The following is a 17,939-nucleotide window of genomic DNA, read 5'->3' on the forward strand; positions in this document are numbered from 1 at the left end:
GTACAGTGGCATAAGCCTTCAGTCTTAGCACTTGGAGGCAGAGGCAGGCAGATCTCTAGGAATTTAAGGTCAGCCAAAGCTACATATCCTGTCTCAAACAAGGAGACAAATTATAGGCAAGATAAAAGGTTATACACAGAAGATACAATGGTTTCCTTAATGACTCTGGGAGGGGTTGTCCTTGTGTAGGAACCAACCAATATGATCAGAGGCTAGGAACAGGCAGAATGCTTGTCACTCACTTGTCCTGGGACTCAATGTACACGTAGAGATGAGGCTCGAAACACTTGGAAACAATGCCATGAAATGGATTATCTGGGGCTTTGGGCTTCTTTGGCTGGAAAAAGAGGAGAAAGAATATGAATGAATATGAACTGTATGTTTGAGCAACCTCTGAAAGATTTTAAGCAAACACCAAAGTTCTTATCTCACAGATAAAACCAGTGGACACTGCACTACTTCAGGATTATAGATCCAGTGAGCCACTGCCAGCTTGTCAGTAGTTTGGGCTTGCTTTGTATGCTGGAAGATTTACTGCTACTCTGATATTATATGCAACTTTGATTTGGTCTGAATCTGGGCTAGACTTAACACTTTGGTGTTATTACTGCTATTATGATTGTGATACAAGGTACCTTCTGTCTTTCTGTCACAATGCTCCCTCATGGGGTTTTACTGCTGCTACCTCACAGCCCAGGAAATGAGGCTGAGCTCCCACCAGCAATCCCAAAGGCACACCAGCAGACTTGCTCCTTCCTGCAATGATCCCAGACTTCAGACTTTGATTAAAAGTAATGTTAGGAAGAGAGGAGGGGGAGGCCAACAGAGGGTTGCCACCTTGTTCTCTACTTTCTGGCTTCACCACTTAGCGTCCCTCAGCATGAAGGTCTCCTGTCTAAGAAAGCATGGTGGGGAGACTGTCTTGTCTCAGCCCCACAATGATACTTAAAATTTGCTAGTAAACAGGTTACTTGGCAGCAACCATTTAAAAATTTTATTTTCTTCCTAATTCCTTTCCAAGTATCTAAAAATAAGAATCTCTGTTATTTTCTACTCCTTGAAAAACTGTTAACCTGTCTACTGTTGTCAGCAAAAAACCTCTAAACCAAAGATCCTGAGTGTTCAAATTGAATATAAGCCATGCCTGTAACACTTGCTGACAGAACTGCTGCTTACAAACTCCTTCTCTTTGTAGCTCTGGAAACCAAACCCAGGGTCTAGTACACTAGTAAGCACTCTACCACACTCCATTAATCAGCTTAGTGGGAATGACTACTGCATAAGAGCTTGAATTGAGTACAGTGGTGTATTCCTGCTACTTCAGTACTGCAAAACAGGAGGAGCTAAAGTTTGAGGCCAGCCTGGGCTATATAGCATCATACTGTCTCAAAACAAACGGGGCTAAAGATGTTGTTCCACTGGTATAGTAAACAAACACATTCTCTTCCCCCCACACCAACCCCCGTGCATAATGTACACAAAATTCAGAGATAAGAACACATCTGTAAACTAACACTGCCATCAAAGCTGTAAGTATACCCTCCCCCTCTCACCTCCACTGTGATTATGAGTATGATGATATTAACTGGTAAGAATAGTTTATAGAAATCTACTTTCTTAAATTGCTTCTATCTTAATGCACACTGAAAACAAGCTAGGTGTGGCAGCACAGACCCACAGAGGGAGCTCTAGGGAGACAGACGCAGGGAGACAGCTTGAGCCCACAGCTTGGGAACAGCCCTGGCAATATGGTGAGACCCTGGGCCAGTGAGCAGGTTCAGCATTTACTACAACATTGGATATCAGGACCCACAAGGTGGGAGAAGAGAACAATGCCCACAAATTGTCCTCTGAGTTCCATACAGGTATCAAGGTATGTGGTCCCTTCCCTCCACTCTAAATAAACAAAATGTAATACAGACTTTTAAGGTAAAAATAACTGCAAAAACTGGAAAAGCTGCCACCCAGTAACAGGCAGAAATCTACTTTCTTAGCATCTGGTTATTTACACATCACTTTAATTGATTAAAAATATCTTTTAGTTGGGCTTAATGGCTCATGTCTTTAATTCCCATGTGGATCTCTGTGAATTCAAGGCCAGCCTGGTCTACAGAGGATGTTCCAAGACAGCCAGGGATATATATAGAGATCTTATCTTGGAAAAAAAACCAACAAAACCCCAAATATTTAAAAACTAATAATTTTCAATTAAAATTAAATATTGCTGGGTGTGATGGCTCATGCCTTTAGTCCCAGTATTTGGTAGGCAGATGCAAGAAAATCTTTTTAAGTTCCAGGCTAGCCAAGGCTACAGAAAAGGGGGGAGATGAGAGAGGGAGTCAACTTTACATAATCCTATAATTCTGTTCCTCTTACCTCCAATAAGTTTCATGTTTTTAAATTTTAGGCCAGATTTCTTAGAAACTGGTTCTGTTTTTGTTTTTTTTAAGACAAAGAGTCACATTCTGTATCTCAGGAAGTCCTTCTGCTTCTACCTCCTAGGTACTGAAAGATCAGGGATACCATTACACCTGCTCAAAACTCTGGTCCTTTTAGGACAAGTGTCTACCAGATCCTGTGTATTTTGCCAATTGGAAACTTCCACCAATGCTGGGCCCTGAGAGGACTTTGAGAGGGTCTCTGAGAAAGCACAGGGCTTGACCCAGACCATAGCTGCTCACCTCAGAGCACAGGCACCAGGAGCTGGTCCATTTCTTCTAGCTTAACATAGATGACCCATAATGAAGGCTGTGAGGGGTATTCATTTCTCTCTCTCTCTCTCTCTCTCTCTCTCTCTCTCTCTCTCTCTCTCTCTCTCTCTCTCTCTCAAAGATGCACGCACGCACGCGCTCTCGGAGTGAGCCACCTCTCACACAGCAGCAGTTTGTCACTGCAGCTAGACTGGGTGGCTAGCAAGGATCTGGATCCACCTGTCCACGCTCCCCCAGTGCTGAGATTACAGATGTGCACCACCACATCACTTTTATATGGGTGCTGGAGATCTGAGCTCAGGTCTTTATGTTGATACCACAAGAATTTTAGCTGCTAGGCTATCTCCCCAGACCTTATCCTATCTGTTTTTTCATTTGATTCTTCTGGATAAGGTGGCTTGTTAACAATATAGAAGATAAATATAAAAATGAGATTCAATCTGCCTTTGTAGAACTAGATAGCCTGACTTTAGACTGGGGGAATATGGCTAGTCTGGCCATAATCATTAGTATTATTTTTTTTCTTGTGTGTTGGTGGTACAGGTTCGTGTGTGGAGGGGACTCAGCTGTGAGTCACTCTCGGGTGCCTTGCACCTTCTGGCCTGGAACTATGCCAGGCAGGCTGGGCACGCTGGCCAGTGGATGCCAGGCCGTCTGTCTATTTCATGGGTGCCTCCCATCACACCCAGCACTTTACATGGATTCTGGAGATCCAGTCAGGGCCTCACACTTGACAAAGGTGAGTGCTTTACTGACTAGGACACCTCTATAATCTGCACTATTCATCTTCTGTTTGTTTTGCTCTTACTGTGTGTGTGCCACACATGCCATGGCAAGGGTATGGAGGTTCGAGGACAACTTCGTGGAGTCAGTTTTCTCCTTCCATATGTAACAGGCCCCCAGACCTTAGCACAACTGACTCTATGGTGAAAGAGATTACCAATCAGGCTGTAAAACTCAGCACAAAGATGGCAACATTTGCCAAAACTAAAACAAAGGCCTTTCCATCAAAGTCCACAGTTATGTATTAACTTAACTTAATTAATTGTATTCACCTTGCTTTTGGCTTCTGTAGTTCTGCTTTTAGCTAACTGCTCTTGTTAGCTGAAGTGTGTCAACCCAGGGTGTGTGTGTGTGTGTGTGTGTGTGTGTGTGTGTGTGTGTGTGTGTGTGTGTGTGTGTGTTTGCCTAAAAGCTCCCCCTGAGCAAGGCTTAGGCTACATTGGGATCCTGAATGCCCAGTGTAGTTACCAGCTGGCTAATAAAGATGTCTCTAGCTGATCTCCAACAACACATCTTTACATGGGTCCTGGTGGTGGGGCTTAATTTGCTTGTATAGGAACACCTTTACCTGCCTCAGCTTTCCAAGAAGGGGCACAAGTTTATGCTGCTCTGCCTGGCAAAATATAGTTTAATTAACAAGTGGTTCCAAAGACTGGATCTTGCATATGAAGACACTTTAGGAATATCTTAATCTGTGGTTTTGCTTATAGTTTCCTAACTGTGTACAAAACATATGGTTCTAAAAGCATGTCTAACAAGTCTAAAGGCTCTTTGGTGAGTATAAAATACAGATCTGTTCTTGGGAGAAAGTGGCTTTATGATGCTCTAACAAAGTCGTCTGGACTGATGTTCATGGGTCTTTGAATGGTGAAGCTCCACAGAATATACAGAAGCTGCATTACCAGACAGGCAGTTGTCCCAAGTCCATCTTAGGTGACTGATCTACCTCTGCCTTGTCTGTTATTAGTCCTGTCACCACAGTACCTAATTCCTGTGGCTGTCATCTTATGAGCTGAAGCATGATGGGGATAACAAGAGGCACTGCTCAGATTTCTTTCTCTTCTTTCTACTTCTCCACAGGGCTGCCCTGCCCACAGCTGCTCTATGAATGCGCCATGCTTAGTGAGGAGGTGCTGGAATTTCAGCTCACACTGGTGTCTCCCTTTGCACCCCAAAGAGCTGATCCTCAGCTTAAAGAATACACTAAGTCATTTAGCAGTAGCACTCAGGCTGGACTGCTGAGTGTGTGAATTCTGTCCAAACGCTGCAGATGTTTAAGCTATTTCCTCCCGGAGTTTGATGGAATAATAAAAGGTTACTGTTGTCACAGTAAGGAGGTCTGCAGCTGGTCCCATTTCCTTTTATTACTATCCAATGTAAACAGATTAAATCTAACTGCTTGGATCACCAGAAGGGTACATTTTGAAACCAGAAATTCCTGATTTCTTCTCTCTCCTCCTGTGCCCTCAGTCCCTTTTCAAATGCTGAGTTTTTTTTGTATTGTTTTGTTTTGTTTTTTATTACTGGGACTATCTTGGCAATTAAGCACTAAGGTCTTTTCATGAAGTGAACACTACTTTTCAAGTTCACACTCCTTTCTCAGCAACTAGGCACAAACTGTAGCAGGAAGCAAGAGCTGACCCTGACCTTGGGGGCCAACTGCCTACGGGCAAGGAGATGGCTCAAGAAACCTAAGACAACAGGCAGGGGCTCCCCACTACTTCTGCTGGCTCCCTACTTATGCTGTGGAGTCTATTCCCTGCACCCCAAGAGCTCCTGTTCTTCTGGTGCACAAAACTCCAGAAGCCAACTGGCTGCTGGGAAGGCGATCTGAGACTCCATCTAGCAAGCCAGAGGTGTGAGTAACATATGAAGGGCATTAGTCACTGTGTGAGTGTTACTGCTAATAAAGAACAGCCTTGAATGACGGGGGCATCATCTAGATCAGGACTTTTTTATTAGTTTAAAAAAAAAAACCACATGTAAAACTTTAGGTTTAAAACAAGCTTGGCCTGGAAGTCCCCACACAAAGTGACTCAGAATGGAGCGGCTCTGGCAGCAGGGACCTTGGTTCCTTTCTCTCCCAACTCCCCAAGGGCCATCTAAGAATACAGCATGTCACGATACCGACAGCATGGAGGCTGAGAGAGCCTAAAATGTATCTTTGAGTAGCTGTGAGCAGCAGACACAGGCCCCGAGTTCTTATCACTGCAGAACCCTGCTTTTCCTGCCTGCTTGACCAGGATCAGTGATCACTGTCCTTAGAGCCTGCTGGTCTTGGTCTTACAATAGTCACTTCAATCAAGTTTTCATGAAGAGAAAAATGTTTCAAGACAAAACCAGAGTCATGTTTTATCCAGCAAAACCGTGCAAAGGTAATGAAGGGACTCTATTGACTCAGTGTAATGATACCCAGAGGTAACCAGCTAACACAGAGCACCTGAGTGCTCAAACTGCATGGTTTTTAACTAATCAAGACAAAGGCAGCTCATAATCCTGGAGAGGCAGGAAGGCCCCATACAAGACATGACTGCACACGGCATGTTTCTACTAAGCAGGTGGCCCAGTGGAATTTATCGGGGGAAAAAAAACAAAAAAAAAAAACCCTCTCCAATCTGAGTCCTTGCTCCCACTCTGAGAACGGCACTGGGGTCAGAAGCAATATCCCCTTGTCTGTGCTACCTAATAATACCACAGCTTTAAACCAGCTACAGCTAGCTCCACTTTTCTGGGACAGACTCACAGCAGCCCTCAGTTCTTCCCATTTACTTTTGCTCATAAACTTCACTTCTATGGCCTTTACTTTTTAATAAGACATGAAGTGTGCATATGGGAGGGGGAGCTAGGAAAGGAATTCAAGTTTCCATCTGCTAGACCTGGCTGCTAGTCCCACCCTCCACTTCTAAACCCCGAGCTGTGTGAGCAAGCTGGTTAGCCTCTCTGAGCTGTACTTTCATCACCTGTAAACCAGAGGGAGGGACAGTGAAAGCGAAGTGAAAGAAAGCGTATAAAGATTTTGAAATTATAAAGTGCCTTAAATGGGAGGTATCTATGTTATTACAATTACTTAATCAATGGAACAGACACATTTAATGGCTTCTAGGAATTCTCCTGTCTGACTCCTGTCAGAATTCACCCAACCTTGCCACTTGGAATGCAAAGCTAGCTGCACAGTGTGTGGCTGTATTTCCTCAAGCTGGTCTCCCAACCGCCTCCCTTTGACTGGTGTCTGGAGAGAAACAATGCCACCAAATAACCCTCTAGCAGCCAAGTGTAGAGAATTAAAGAAAAGGCGCTTTAATCCAGAAAGGAAACGGCTGACTTACTGCTCTAACATCTCTTGTCATAAAATAGCAATGAAACAAAAACACCATTCTGCAGGAAGAAGGGACAGGAAATTTTGAGCTGGACAGAAAGTGCTGAAGGAAATTAAAAGTACTGGTGTGCTCCAAAAAGGAACTCCAAAGACACTGCTGTCACCCTGATATTTCCAAGGTTGCCCGGTGGCTTCCAATTGGCTAGCTACGTGTGGAGGGCTCTCCCAGGCCACGGATGGCATGGCTAACCTCACAGTATCTTGCATCATCACAGCACTGGATGAGAGGAAGGAAGCTGCTGACATCCCCAGAAGATGCTGGACAAGGCAGAGCTCTAACTGGGCAGCCCTGTTGCAAGGGCTGAGGCAAGCATGCGATGCTCCATGCTGAGTGGAGGCTCTTCTGTAACTGATCAGGGCGGAAAACTGCTCTTTGTTACCTGACCGTGTCCTTACACAAGGCCTTCTATAAAACCCACCTTGTCATGATCTCTGAGTGTGGTCCCGGCCACAGACCACACATGAAGTGAGGCAGCCCACTCTCAGGAAAGAGCACGAGTTGGTTACCTGCAGACGAGCGGACTCACTTGCTCTAACTCTCCCTTCTCCAGAGCCAGCTCCTCCGTCTCTGCTGCTGTCTCATCTTCCAGGAAGGGATTGGTAGATGGCGGTGGGGACTCCAGCTTTTTCTATTAAGACACGAGAAAGGTGTTATTTCTGAGCACGAGCCTTTCAGGCAACTCACTTTTTCATTCTCACCCACATGGCTTCACATTCCTCCTTCACTTTCTAGAGCCTGTGCTGTCTACCCTACGCTGAGTCTTTACTTTTTTCTTTTTCTTTTTCTTTTCTTTCTTTCTTTTTCATTTTTTAAAGGCAGGGTCTCTCTACATAGTACATAGCCCTGGCTATCTTAGAACTCACCACATGGACCCAGTACCCTTATTCCAATTCTAATCTGGCTAAAACTCATTCATCCTCTGGTCTTCGTTTGAGAGGCTCCTTCTTCTGGGAAGCCGTCCTCATCTGCCAGGTGTGGGTTACATGTCTGTGCCACGTGTGTATTCTTTAAAGGTGTATATAAAGCTAGGTATAGTTGCCTGTGCCTGTAACCCTTATGTTACAGGGTAGAGACTGGTAGATCCCAGAAGCTTGCTGGCTAGTCTAGCTGAGAAACAGTGAGTGACCCTTTCTCAAGGGAATAGGCTTAGAAAGAGATACAACATCCTTCCCTGGCCTCCAAATGTAAGTACACACACACCTACACATTCACACACATGCACATTCACACACATGCACATTCACACACATGCAACACAAAAACAATTGGAAACGTCTTTTATGTTTAAGTACCAGGAGTCTCAACAACCTGATGACAAATAAAAGGGCTGGCTGGTGCTGGAGTGAGGTGATGTGGCAAGGGCTGGATCCTGAAGACAAGAGGCTAGGTCAAAAGGGAGTTTCCAAATGTATTTATGACATTTTAGCATCTACCAGTAATATAAACTGATGTGATTCCTAAAACCAGGAGAAGGCCACATTTGGACAATAGTGTAAATGGTGCCAAGTGCCACGGTATCATCCAAAAGTATTACAAACGAAAGCCAAGTGAATTGCTGTAGTTAATACTTAATCTCAAACGGGTTTCTACCCCGCCTTTAATCATTCAGTTTCCAGATAAGGCATACACCTTTTATATTTATAATAAGACTTAAGTCAGCACTAGAACTGAGAATCTATCTTTTAAGCTATTAGTTTTTACCTCCCTATTAATAACCCTGAGTTATAACTTGCCATGTTCCTCGTGGGCTGTTCATACTCTGATTGGCCAGCCCATATAGCCAGTTCTTACAATCCCTTACCCCAGGATGTCTCTCCTCTCTCCATCTTTTTCTCTCCCAGAAACCAAGACCCTCTAAGGTATCTGCTATGAGCTTTAAGACAATTCTGTTTATACACATTTAAACTACTAAATTATTGTCTAAAACACTTGGGTGCTATTTTGTAGTCAGAAAATGGCTTCTGTATATAAAGAAAGCCTTGTGCTGACTGTATCAGCTTAAGGTAATCATTATTAAGACAATGGCTTTTGCAGAAAACTGGCAAGAAACAGTGCAATTCAAAGAATCAGGCAAACATTTAAGATCTGCATCCTCTGCGTGCTACCTTCTTGAACTGCTGTAAATCATTTATATGTGCATGTGTGTGTGTGAGAGAGAGAGAGAGAAAGAGAGAGAGGGAGAGAGACTTTTTAGAAGCCTATGCTTTTAAGCTTTAATTGTCTCTTTAAGAGAGGCTAGTATTTGGCCAGGAACGTGACACATGCCTATAATCACAACACTCTAGAGCACAGTCCTCAGCCTGTAGGTTTGTTCCAGTCAGAATCCAGCCTGTGCTATCCAGTGAGCTCCAGGACAGCCTGGCAACTCAGGAAGAATCTGTCTAAAAACAACAAACAAGCAAGCAAACAACAATGCAGACATTTTAAGAGTGGGTGGGAATACTCATATTTTAAGGGAAGGGAATAGTGAAAATGAGAATTTACCAGACTTAAACTTTAACAATTAAATTAGTTAGGCTAAGGCATGCTGATGGGTACCTGAAGTCCCAGTTTTTTGTTTTGTTGTTGTTGTTGTTGTTTGCTTTTTGTTTTTGTTTTCTTTTTTTTTGAAAAGTGAAGTAGAAGGATCTCTTAAGTCAAGGAGTTTGAAACCAGACAAGGCAGTAAAAAACATCACTTCAACAAGACGAGACAAGACAAGACAAGACAAGACAAGACAAGACAAGGCAAAACACAGCTCCCTAGCTAGAGATATACTCAGTGGTGGAGTTCTTGCCTAGATACAGCTACATGGTGAGTTCAAGGCAAGCTTGGGCTACCTGAGAACCTGCATCGAAAAATTAAACACATAAAACACGTGAAAAATTAAATTAGTTAGGAGCCTTAAATTCACTTAATTGTAGGTTTGGGGGTCATATTCCTGAGTAGAGCTGCTATGACTCTAAATCTCCTTGTGCCTTGTGGATATGGAAAGCAGGTCTCTTAGCTAAAATTAAAGCCCTGCTCTAAATCTTTCCATAAAAGAAACAGGATCTGAACTTTCATAGTAAATGTTCTTTATCTACTGCTAAGTCCATTAAAGTTGGTAATAACAGCTTGACCTTTGTATAGCTGAACCTCACTTTTAAAGCACAATGTGCTATTTATTGGATAAATGAAGAAACAAACAAACAAAGCCAGAATCAAGGAGACAGACGGAGAGTATTCCTAGAATCTATGCCCCACTAGGGAAAGTGTCAAAGGATGAAAGAAAAAGGAAAGACAGCATGAAAGGCAGCATTGAGCATGCAGAGCGTCGTGAAGCAGGATCCCTGAACTACTAGTCACAGTGAGTGAGTTCCCTTCTTCCATCTGCATACTGATGGAGTCATGGAGGGAATCATGGACCAGAAACCCCTAGCACATTATTAGGGCACGCACATTCCAAGTGTGGCCTGCATTTCTTCCTTCATCCACTCACAAATGGATGTACTGGGTACCCAGGAAAGCATCGAGTAAGAGACCTGCTGTGCCCTCAGTCTGCTGAGACTGAGGCTTTAATCAACCACAGAAACGATTGGAGGACGTCTGAAGAAAAAGTAATTGTTATGAAGACGCACGGTAGAGGGCAGAGCCTTTGGAGACAGAACAGAGAGCCGCTCGGGTGAGAAGTGTCGGGTGAGTGCTTTCTAGGCTTGGGCCGCAGCATTCATCGGCCATGCAATGGACGTTAGTTATGTGTCTGCCCCGTCCAGACACCTGCACTGCGTGGGCCATGCAAAAGGAACAGACTAAGAAGGGAGGCCCTGTGAGAGGGGACTGAGGACCTGGCTGGCTGGGGCAGGAAAGAGCAAGGAATGTAGATAAGGGGAAAGCACCACCAGCAGCAGTCTTGGGGAGTCTGCAGGAAGGATGGCAGAGGTGTGAGGTACAAGGCAGAGGGCCCAGTTTAGTACCTTTTGTAGGCATGTTAAGATTTTCCTCTTATCACAAGAAAGTGGCATGAAGGGCTTTTACAAATAACAGATACTAATTTGAATTTAAAAATAAAACAAAACTGGGTCCCACTATGTTGCCCAGGCTAACTTTGAACTCCTGCACTCAAGTGGTCTCCTTTAGCCTCTCAACTATGTAGGACTAATTCTTTGTCTAGTATAACTTCTAAAAATACCTAACAGTAAGATGTCTCGACAGGTGAAGGCACGTGCCATGAACACCGACGACCCAAGTCTAATCCCCAGAATCCATCCAGGGAAGGAGAGAACTGACTCCTCCAAGTTGTCCTGACCTCCACATGTGTGCAGCAAGCCAGCAAGCACACACACACAAAGTGGGTGAATGGATACATTTAATTTTTAAAAACTTAAATAAAATCCTTCCACTGCTTTTGGGAGGACAGACTTCAGCAGGGACAGGAGATGGTATGGGGCGGTAGTGCTGCAGTGAGAACTGAGGGGGATGGGACTGAGCTGGAGGCATGGATTCTGGAGGAAGGGAGGGAAGGAGGAAGGGAGAGAAGAAGGAGGGAGGGAGGGAGGGAGGGAGGGAGGGAAGGGGAGGGGGAAGGGGACCAGGGAAGGGAAGGGAAAGAAAGGGCTGAGGCTCACACACTTTGGCTGGAGTTACTGGGAGACTGACGGGGATCTCACTTATTTGAAGACCCTGTATAGTGTGTGTGTGTGGGGGGGGTGGCTCTGGATATGACATACGGTTCAAGTCCAGGCTCTACTATTAGATCTGCCTAGCTTCTCAAGCCTCAGCTCTGTTCTCAAATGGAAAACAAGCAGCCAGACACATGATCTGGCACACAAGGAAACCTTTATGAGCAGTGGCTTCCACTAATACTATTAGGGATGGTGACTTGAGTAAGGCCTTAGACTTTGTCTCTTCCTTTCAAGACAGTGTCTTAGTAGGGGGTCAGGTTAGCCTTGAACTTGCCACCTCCCTGCCTCTGCCTTCTTAGTACTGGAATTGCAGGTGTGCATAAGTGTGCACTTAGTAAAGCAGCACACTGAAAAGAAAGAAGGACACAGGACTGAAAGTCTTATGAAACCAATTTCTTTTCAGCACCTCATAGACAGTCTGTCCTGCTGACTTGTCTCTCTGGGATCTCTCTAGGAAACAGAAGCAGTGGCGCTCAGTTTATAGGTGTGAACATCACACCAAAGTGCTTCCTCCTTTCCTAGCCCCACTACTGTGCACTCACCACCCCACTGAAGAATGCTCTTGGACTAAGCCCAAGCCATGGTTCAGAGGCCTTGCCCTGCTCAGATTGATGTGGCACGGGGAGAACAAGGCTTTGCCCACAGCAACCACTGGTACAGTGGCACCCTTTGGGCAGCAGCCCTGCTGTCAGCCATCCTGGTCACACTTCCTCCTCCGCAGCTGTTGTAGACCAGGGAGAATTGCTAGTTTGGATTTGGATTTAAAGTAACTTGAATGACACATTCTATAAACTGAGTGCTGCTAGATGAAATGAAGTATTTGCCAAGAAAAGGGAAGAGATTTCCAATTTTAAGAGAATCTGTTCTTTTAGACATGATGACAGTGGATCTCAAGTCCAAGAGGGAAGATAAAGTTCTTCATATAGCAACTTAATTCTCACTGATTGGCTCACATGGGATTCCCAGCACCTTCCAAACAGAAGGGGCCACACACAGGCCAGCCAAGCTGTCTCATTTACTGTGAGAAGAGTCTGGCTTCAGTCAGGTGCGTTTCCACATCTGGGCCTGCACACACAAGTCCTCTTTGGAGGCCCTGGCTGGACATGTTACATTATCAAAGAAGGAACGCTGAAATTTAAGGCCATTTCCCCCCTTTCCCTGAAGGAGAAAGCTTTCAGTTCTAGATGAAAGCCCTGTACCCTCTGCACCTCTCATTCTGTAAACACTGCACTAGCTCTGTACTTTTCGAGGCAGCCTGCGGCGTTAGCTGACAATCAGGAGCGTGGGGTGGGGGCCGAGCACACCTGGAGTTTACTATCCTCCCCACTCTTGCTGCCACACGCTCATATCTCACATTGTATGGCACTACGGGTTTCCTTCCCCTACTAACCCACAAGCATCTGTCCGATCCAACTTCTCTTTCTCTGAGCCTCTGTACAGAGCACACTTGAAGAGGATTTTCTTGTTCGACTAGCACTTATTCACAAATGTTTCTACATAAAGGATTTTGTTTTCTGAACAGAAAATAGAAAATGTGTATTCTGTGTTTATGTTCATAAGGGAGTCTCAAAAATAGACTAGAAAGCTCCAGTTAAGGAGAAAAAGAACTTACTTTAAAAATATTTTGTTCTCTATCAATGTTTAACATGTAGTTAATATATAGGTAACAGCCAGGTGTAAAGTAGCACATATGTAGTTAATCCCAGCACTTGGAAGACAGAGGCAGGAAGATAAAGTGTTCAAGGTCAGCACCTGCTACAGAGCGAGTTTGAAAAAGATTTTATATATGCACAGAAGAGAAACCAATGTATTATAAGTCTGAGGCAGAGTTGGAAAAGCCTAGGTATTGGCCATGATCGTCTCCAAAATGGCTAAAACTGCACTTTCTTTAGACATGACCTGCAGTCAGTTACACCATATATAAAGGAAACCAATGTCCTCAATTCTGATGGGAAAATGGATCTCTTCTTTTCTGCTTCTTCACTTATACCTATCATTTCCAAATTTTATATCTTGACTAAGTATTACCTTCTCCTTAGAAATAGGCACAACCTAATTATCCTTTAGGAAATTGTCTTAGTTAGGGTTTTACTGCTGTGAACAGACACCATGGCCAAGGCAACTCTTATAAGGACAACATTTAATTGGGGCTGGCTTACAGGTTCAGGGGTTCAGTCTATTATCACGGCGGGAGCATGGCAGCCTCCAGGCAGACCTGGTGCAAGGAGAGCTGAGAGTTCTACATCTTGATCTGAAAGCCACTAGGAGAAGATGGGCTTCCAGGCGGCTAGGATGAGGATCTTAAAGCCACACACCTACTCCAACAAGGCCAAACTCCCGGGCCAAGCATATCTAAACCATCACAGATGCTATTCAAATGTTAGAGTATATTCCTTTAGCGTCAAGGAATCATTTATAGGGGCTAGAGCAGCAGGAGTCACCTAAGATCACCATCAGAAAACAGATATCTACATTACTATTCATAACAGTAGAAAAACTTCAGTTATGAAGTAGCAACAAAAACAATGTTATGGTTGGGAGTTCTACCACACGAGAACTGTACTGAAGGTCCCAGAGCTGGGAAGGGTAGGAAGGGGAGATGGATGACGCGGTGGATAAGAGATCTTGCTGTTCTTGTGGAGAACCAAGGTTTGATTCTAGCACACACTTGTGCTCCACAGTCATTCTTTTTTTTTTTTTTTTTTTTTTTCTTTTTCTTTTCTTTTTTTTTGGAGCTGGGGACCAACCCAGGGCCTGCGCTTACAGGCAAGTGCTCTACCACTGAGCTAAATCCCCAACCCTTCCACAGTCATTCTTAACCCAGTTCCTGGGGAATCTGATAATTTCTTCTGATCATGGGCACCAGGCATGTGTACATGCACACACACACACACACTTCAGGAAAAAACTTTAAAAGGAACCATTTGTAGACATTTTCAAACTCTGATGAGAGATGCTCGGGTGTAACAAAGCTACTTTCTTGCTTACAATAGACGCCTGGGAAACCCTGAGCTCCCCTTCCCTCCTGATGGCCTCCCTAAGGCAGGCATTAAGTTGCCAGGAAGGTGGGATGCTCTGTGCAGGCTTTGTAACTAAATGCTCTTGTGTGCAAACATCAAGGCTGACGAGCACAATATGGGTGTAGCGGTGCCTGCCTCCCGAGTTCTAGGCCCGCCTGGGCTGTAGGACCCTGTATCCAAAACCAAAAATAAGACAAAACAGAAAATCACTTCTGCAACTTTATATCTTTATAGTGTTATTTTTTTAAGCTGTGAAAGTATACATTACATTAAAATGACCTCTAAACTAAATGACAATTCTGTTTTGAAGGATAACCTATGCACTAGCCAAAAGGAAATGGACCCTAGCAGCAGGGTATAAGAGGATTCTTATTTTTAAAAAGACAAAGAAAAAGAAACTTCAAATTCAGAGCAGTTAACCCCAGTCTACTCTGCTTTCAGCAGCAGGCAGAGAAAATGTGCTCACCTTCAATCTAATCATCAAGTCACTAACGTGCATGTGGATACAGTTAAGTCCCATACGGACATTTGCTTTTAATTTCAAGGCATGTGAGCCTTAGACTTTCCTTAAATCCCTCCTGCAGGGTCAGAAGTTGAGGCAAGAGGCAAACACACTGGCTGCTCACTCCTACAAGAAGAGCTGAAGGACAGGGTGGGGATAGAACTTGGGAGTGCTAGCACAGGCAGACAAAGCAAGACCATCCTTAAAGCTTTCCAGTTAAAAATGTATGTCATGGGGCTGGGGACTTAGCTCAGTGGTAGAGCGCCACCTAGGAAGCGCAAGGCCCTGGGTTGGTCCCCAGCTCCAAAAAAAAAGAAAAAAAAAAAAAAAAAAAAAAATGTATGTCATGCATCCTTTACCCTCAGAGTCACCAACAGCTTAAAGGAAGGCTGGGGGCAGTGTGTGTGTGTGTGTGTGTGTGTTGGGGATGCCATAAGAAACAAACAGCAAAGCAGGGTCTCTGGACAACTTGGCTGTTTGGCTGACTCACTGCCTGCTCCCTGATTGCTTCCCAACCAGTCCACTAGCTTTATATAAAATGTAACATGTATCTAATAGTATCAAGCTACACCTGGATCCATTTTGTAGTTTATTCTGAGAGTCTAAAGCAAAAATGGTATTCAAAAAAGGATTTTCAGAAAGTCTTCTCTGGAGCCAAGCAGCAAAGGACCAGGGGACAGCAGATCATCAGATTAGGTGGCTGGTAGCTAGTCTGGGACCTGAGGCCTCTGTTCCTAGGGCCATCTACTGCAAGTATGGTCAGGAGCCATGTGTGGTTTACCAGAGTCCTTCCCATCAAGGATGAGAGAACACAAACAAAATGGATGACCTGTTAGTCCAGAGTGAGGTGATGACAGGGACCAGGACCAGTGCGAATGATGCCTACCAAAGCTAGGGGGAGCCATGGCAGTCTAGTAGTGTTCTAAAACTCACATTGAAGAAAAAATCCTCACTGTCTATGGGATCCCCCATCAGGGCTTACAATGCAGATTGGCTGCTGAGACTTGATAAATGAGACAGACGGTGATCCAGAGGAAGAGGCTGAACTTTGTTAGACATTGACTGACTTGGAGAAGTGCATGGAGAGACAGTGGACAATTGAGAAAAGTACATAAAGAAATTACAATGTTCTTCAGTGTCATGTCCGTGTCTGTGTGTGTGTGTGTGTGTGTGTGTGTGTGTGTGTGTGTGTGTTTGTGTTCTGTTTTGTTTTCATTTGTTTGCAGTACTAGGGATAAAACCTAGAGAGAGCCTTGTATATGCAAGGCAAGCCTCTATCACTGAGCTAGTCCTAGTGTGAGCCCCGACATACATACTTGTTTCAGTGGTTTTTCTGCTAACTAGACCCTTTTGTGACTTGTGTTTTCTTTAAGGACAATGGTGTTTGATTGAGATGTTCCCTAGAATCTTGGGCATTTGAATACTTGTTCCTCTGTTGGTAGCATTGTTTGAGTAGGTTTTAGAGGCGTGGCCTTGCTGGAACAAGAGCAGGCTTTGAGGCTTCAAAAGCCATGTGCCATTCCCAGTTTGCTCTCTGCTTCTACTTCAAGATGTGAGCTGTCTGCCACTACTCTAGCTGCCATGCAGTACTGGCTGGTTTTGTGTGACAACCTGACACAGGCTGGAGTTATCACAGAGAAAGGAGCCTCAGTTGAAGAAATACCTCCATGAGACCCAGGTGTAAGGCATTTTCTCAATTTGTGATCAATGGGGGAGGGCCCAGCCCATGATGGGTGGGGCCATCCCTGGGTCGGTGGCCCGGGTTTCTATGAGAAAGCAGGCTGAGCAAGCCTGGGGAAGCAATCTAGTACACAGCACCCCTCCATGGCCTCTGCATTAGTTCCTGCCTCCAGATCCAGCCCTGCTTGAGTTCCTGTCCTGACTTCCTCCAATGATGGACAGTGACGTGGAAGTGTAAGCCAAATAAGCCCTTTCCCCCACAACCTGTTTTTTGGTCATGATGTTTCAGCATAGCAATAAAACCCTGATTAAGACACATGCCTTCAAGTTGCCCTGCTTCCCTGCTAGGATGAAAATGAACCCCCTCCTCCTCACAGGCCCAAATAACCCTTCCTTTTAAAAGTTGCCTGGGTCATGGTGTTTCATCACAGAAATAGGACAAGGATACTTTCATCCATTTGTGACCTATTTTTTCTTCTATTACTAAAATAAAACCAATCTTAAAAAATCAGTTAGCGGGGCTGGGGATTTAGCTCAGTGGTAGAGCGCTTGCCTAGCAAGCGCAAGGCCCTGGGTTCAGTCCCCAGCTCCGAAAAAAAGAAAAAAGAAAAAAAAATGAGTTAGCATGCAGAGGTCTGTTTATATATTTTATTTACTTATTTATTGTGAAGTTTTTGTGTTACTGTTTCTTTGTTAGGTTTCTAAGTCAGAGCTCATGTAGCCCAAGGTAGTTTCAAACTTAATTTGTAGTTGAGAATGACCTTGAGTTCTGATCCTCTTTGCCTCTGTCTCTCGAGTATTAGGATTACAGGTCTGTCTCTTATGTTAAGTGTGGAAGTTGTATTTTGTGATTCCAGTTGTCTCTTAGTAAGATCATGAGCGAGTCTGAGCAGATAGGGACTTGAGTCACTGCTTTAAACAGAACCGCCATTTTTACATCACCAAGTGGGCACCTAAGACAGCAGCACAATCCGCCAAAACCCCACAGTGGCTGTCTGAGCTCAGCCAGGGAGATGGCCACGAGAAGACAGAGACCTAGCCCCCAGCATTCCTTAGGAACACTAAGACTCAGCGACCTTGTTCATCCGACAACTGCAATTTCCTCCTACCTCCATAAACAGCCACCCTGCACATGTAAAAGGACACCTGCTACCCATAAACCGGCCTGATTGCAACAGGTGTAGACCCCTCCCGGTAGGGTTGGTCCAGGAACCCTGTGCTAC

The 17,939-nt window shown here is 44.5% G+C and overlaps 1 protein-coding gene across 1 annotated transcript in view; it reads right to left on the reverse strand.

Moving 5' to 3' along the window:
* Positions 1-17,939, reverse strand: part of Vps53 (VPS53 subunit of GARP complex) — a 122,307-nt gene that overhangs the window by 42,353 nt on the left and 62,015 nt on the right. The window contains exons 12-13 of the mRNA XM_032914111.1: positions 7,398-7,499; positions 243-337 (exon numbers count right to left, since the gene is read on the reverse strand). Coding sequence (XP_032770002.1) covers positions 243-337; positions 7,398-7,499 — 197 coding nt within the window. The remainder of the gene's footprint in view (positions 1-242; positions 338-7,397; positions 7,500-17,939) is intronic.

This window comes from Rattus rattus, chromosome 9, assembly GCF_011064425.1.
Source record: "Rattus rattus isolate New Zealand chromosome 9, Rrattus_CSIRO_v1, whole genome shotgun sequence".
NCBI lineage: Eukaryota > Metazoa > Chordata > Mammalia > Rodentia > Muridae > Rattus > Rattus rattus.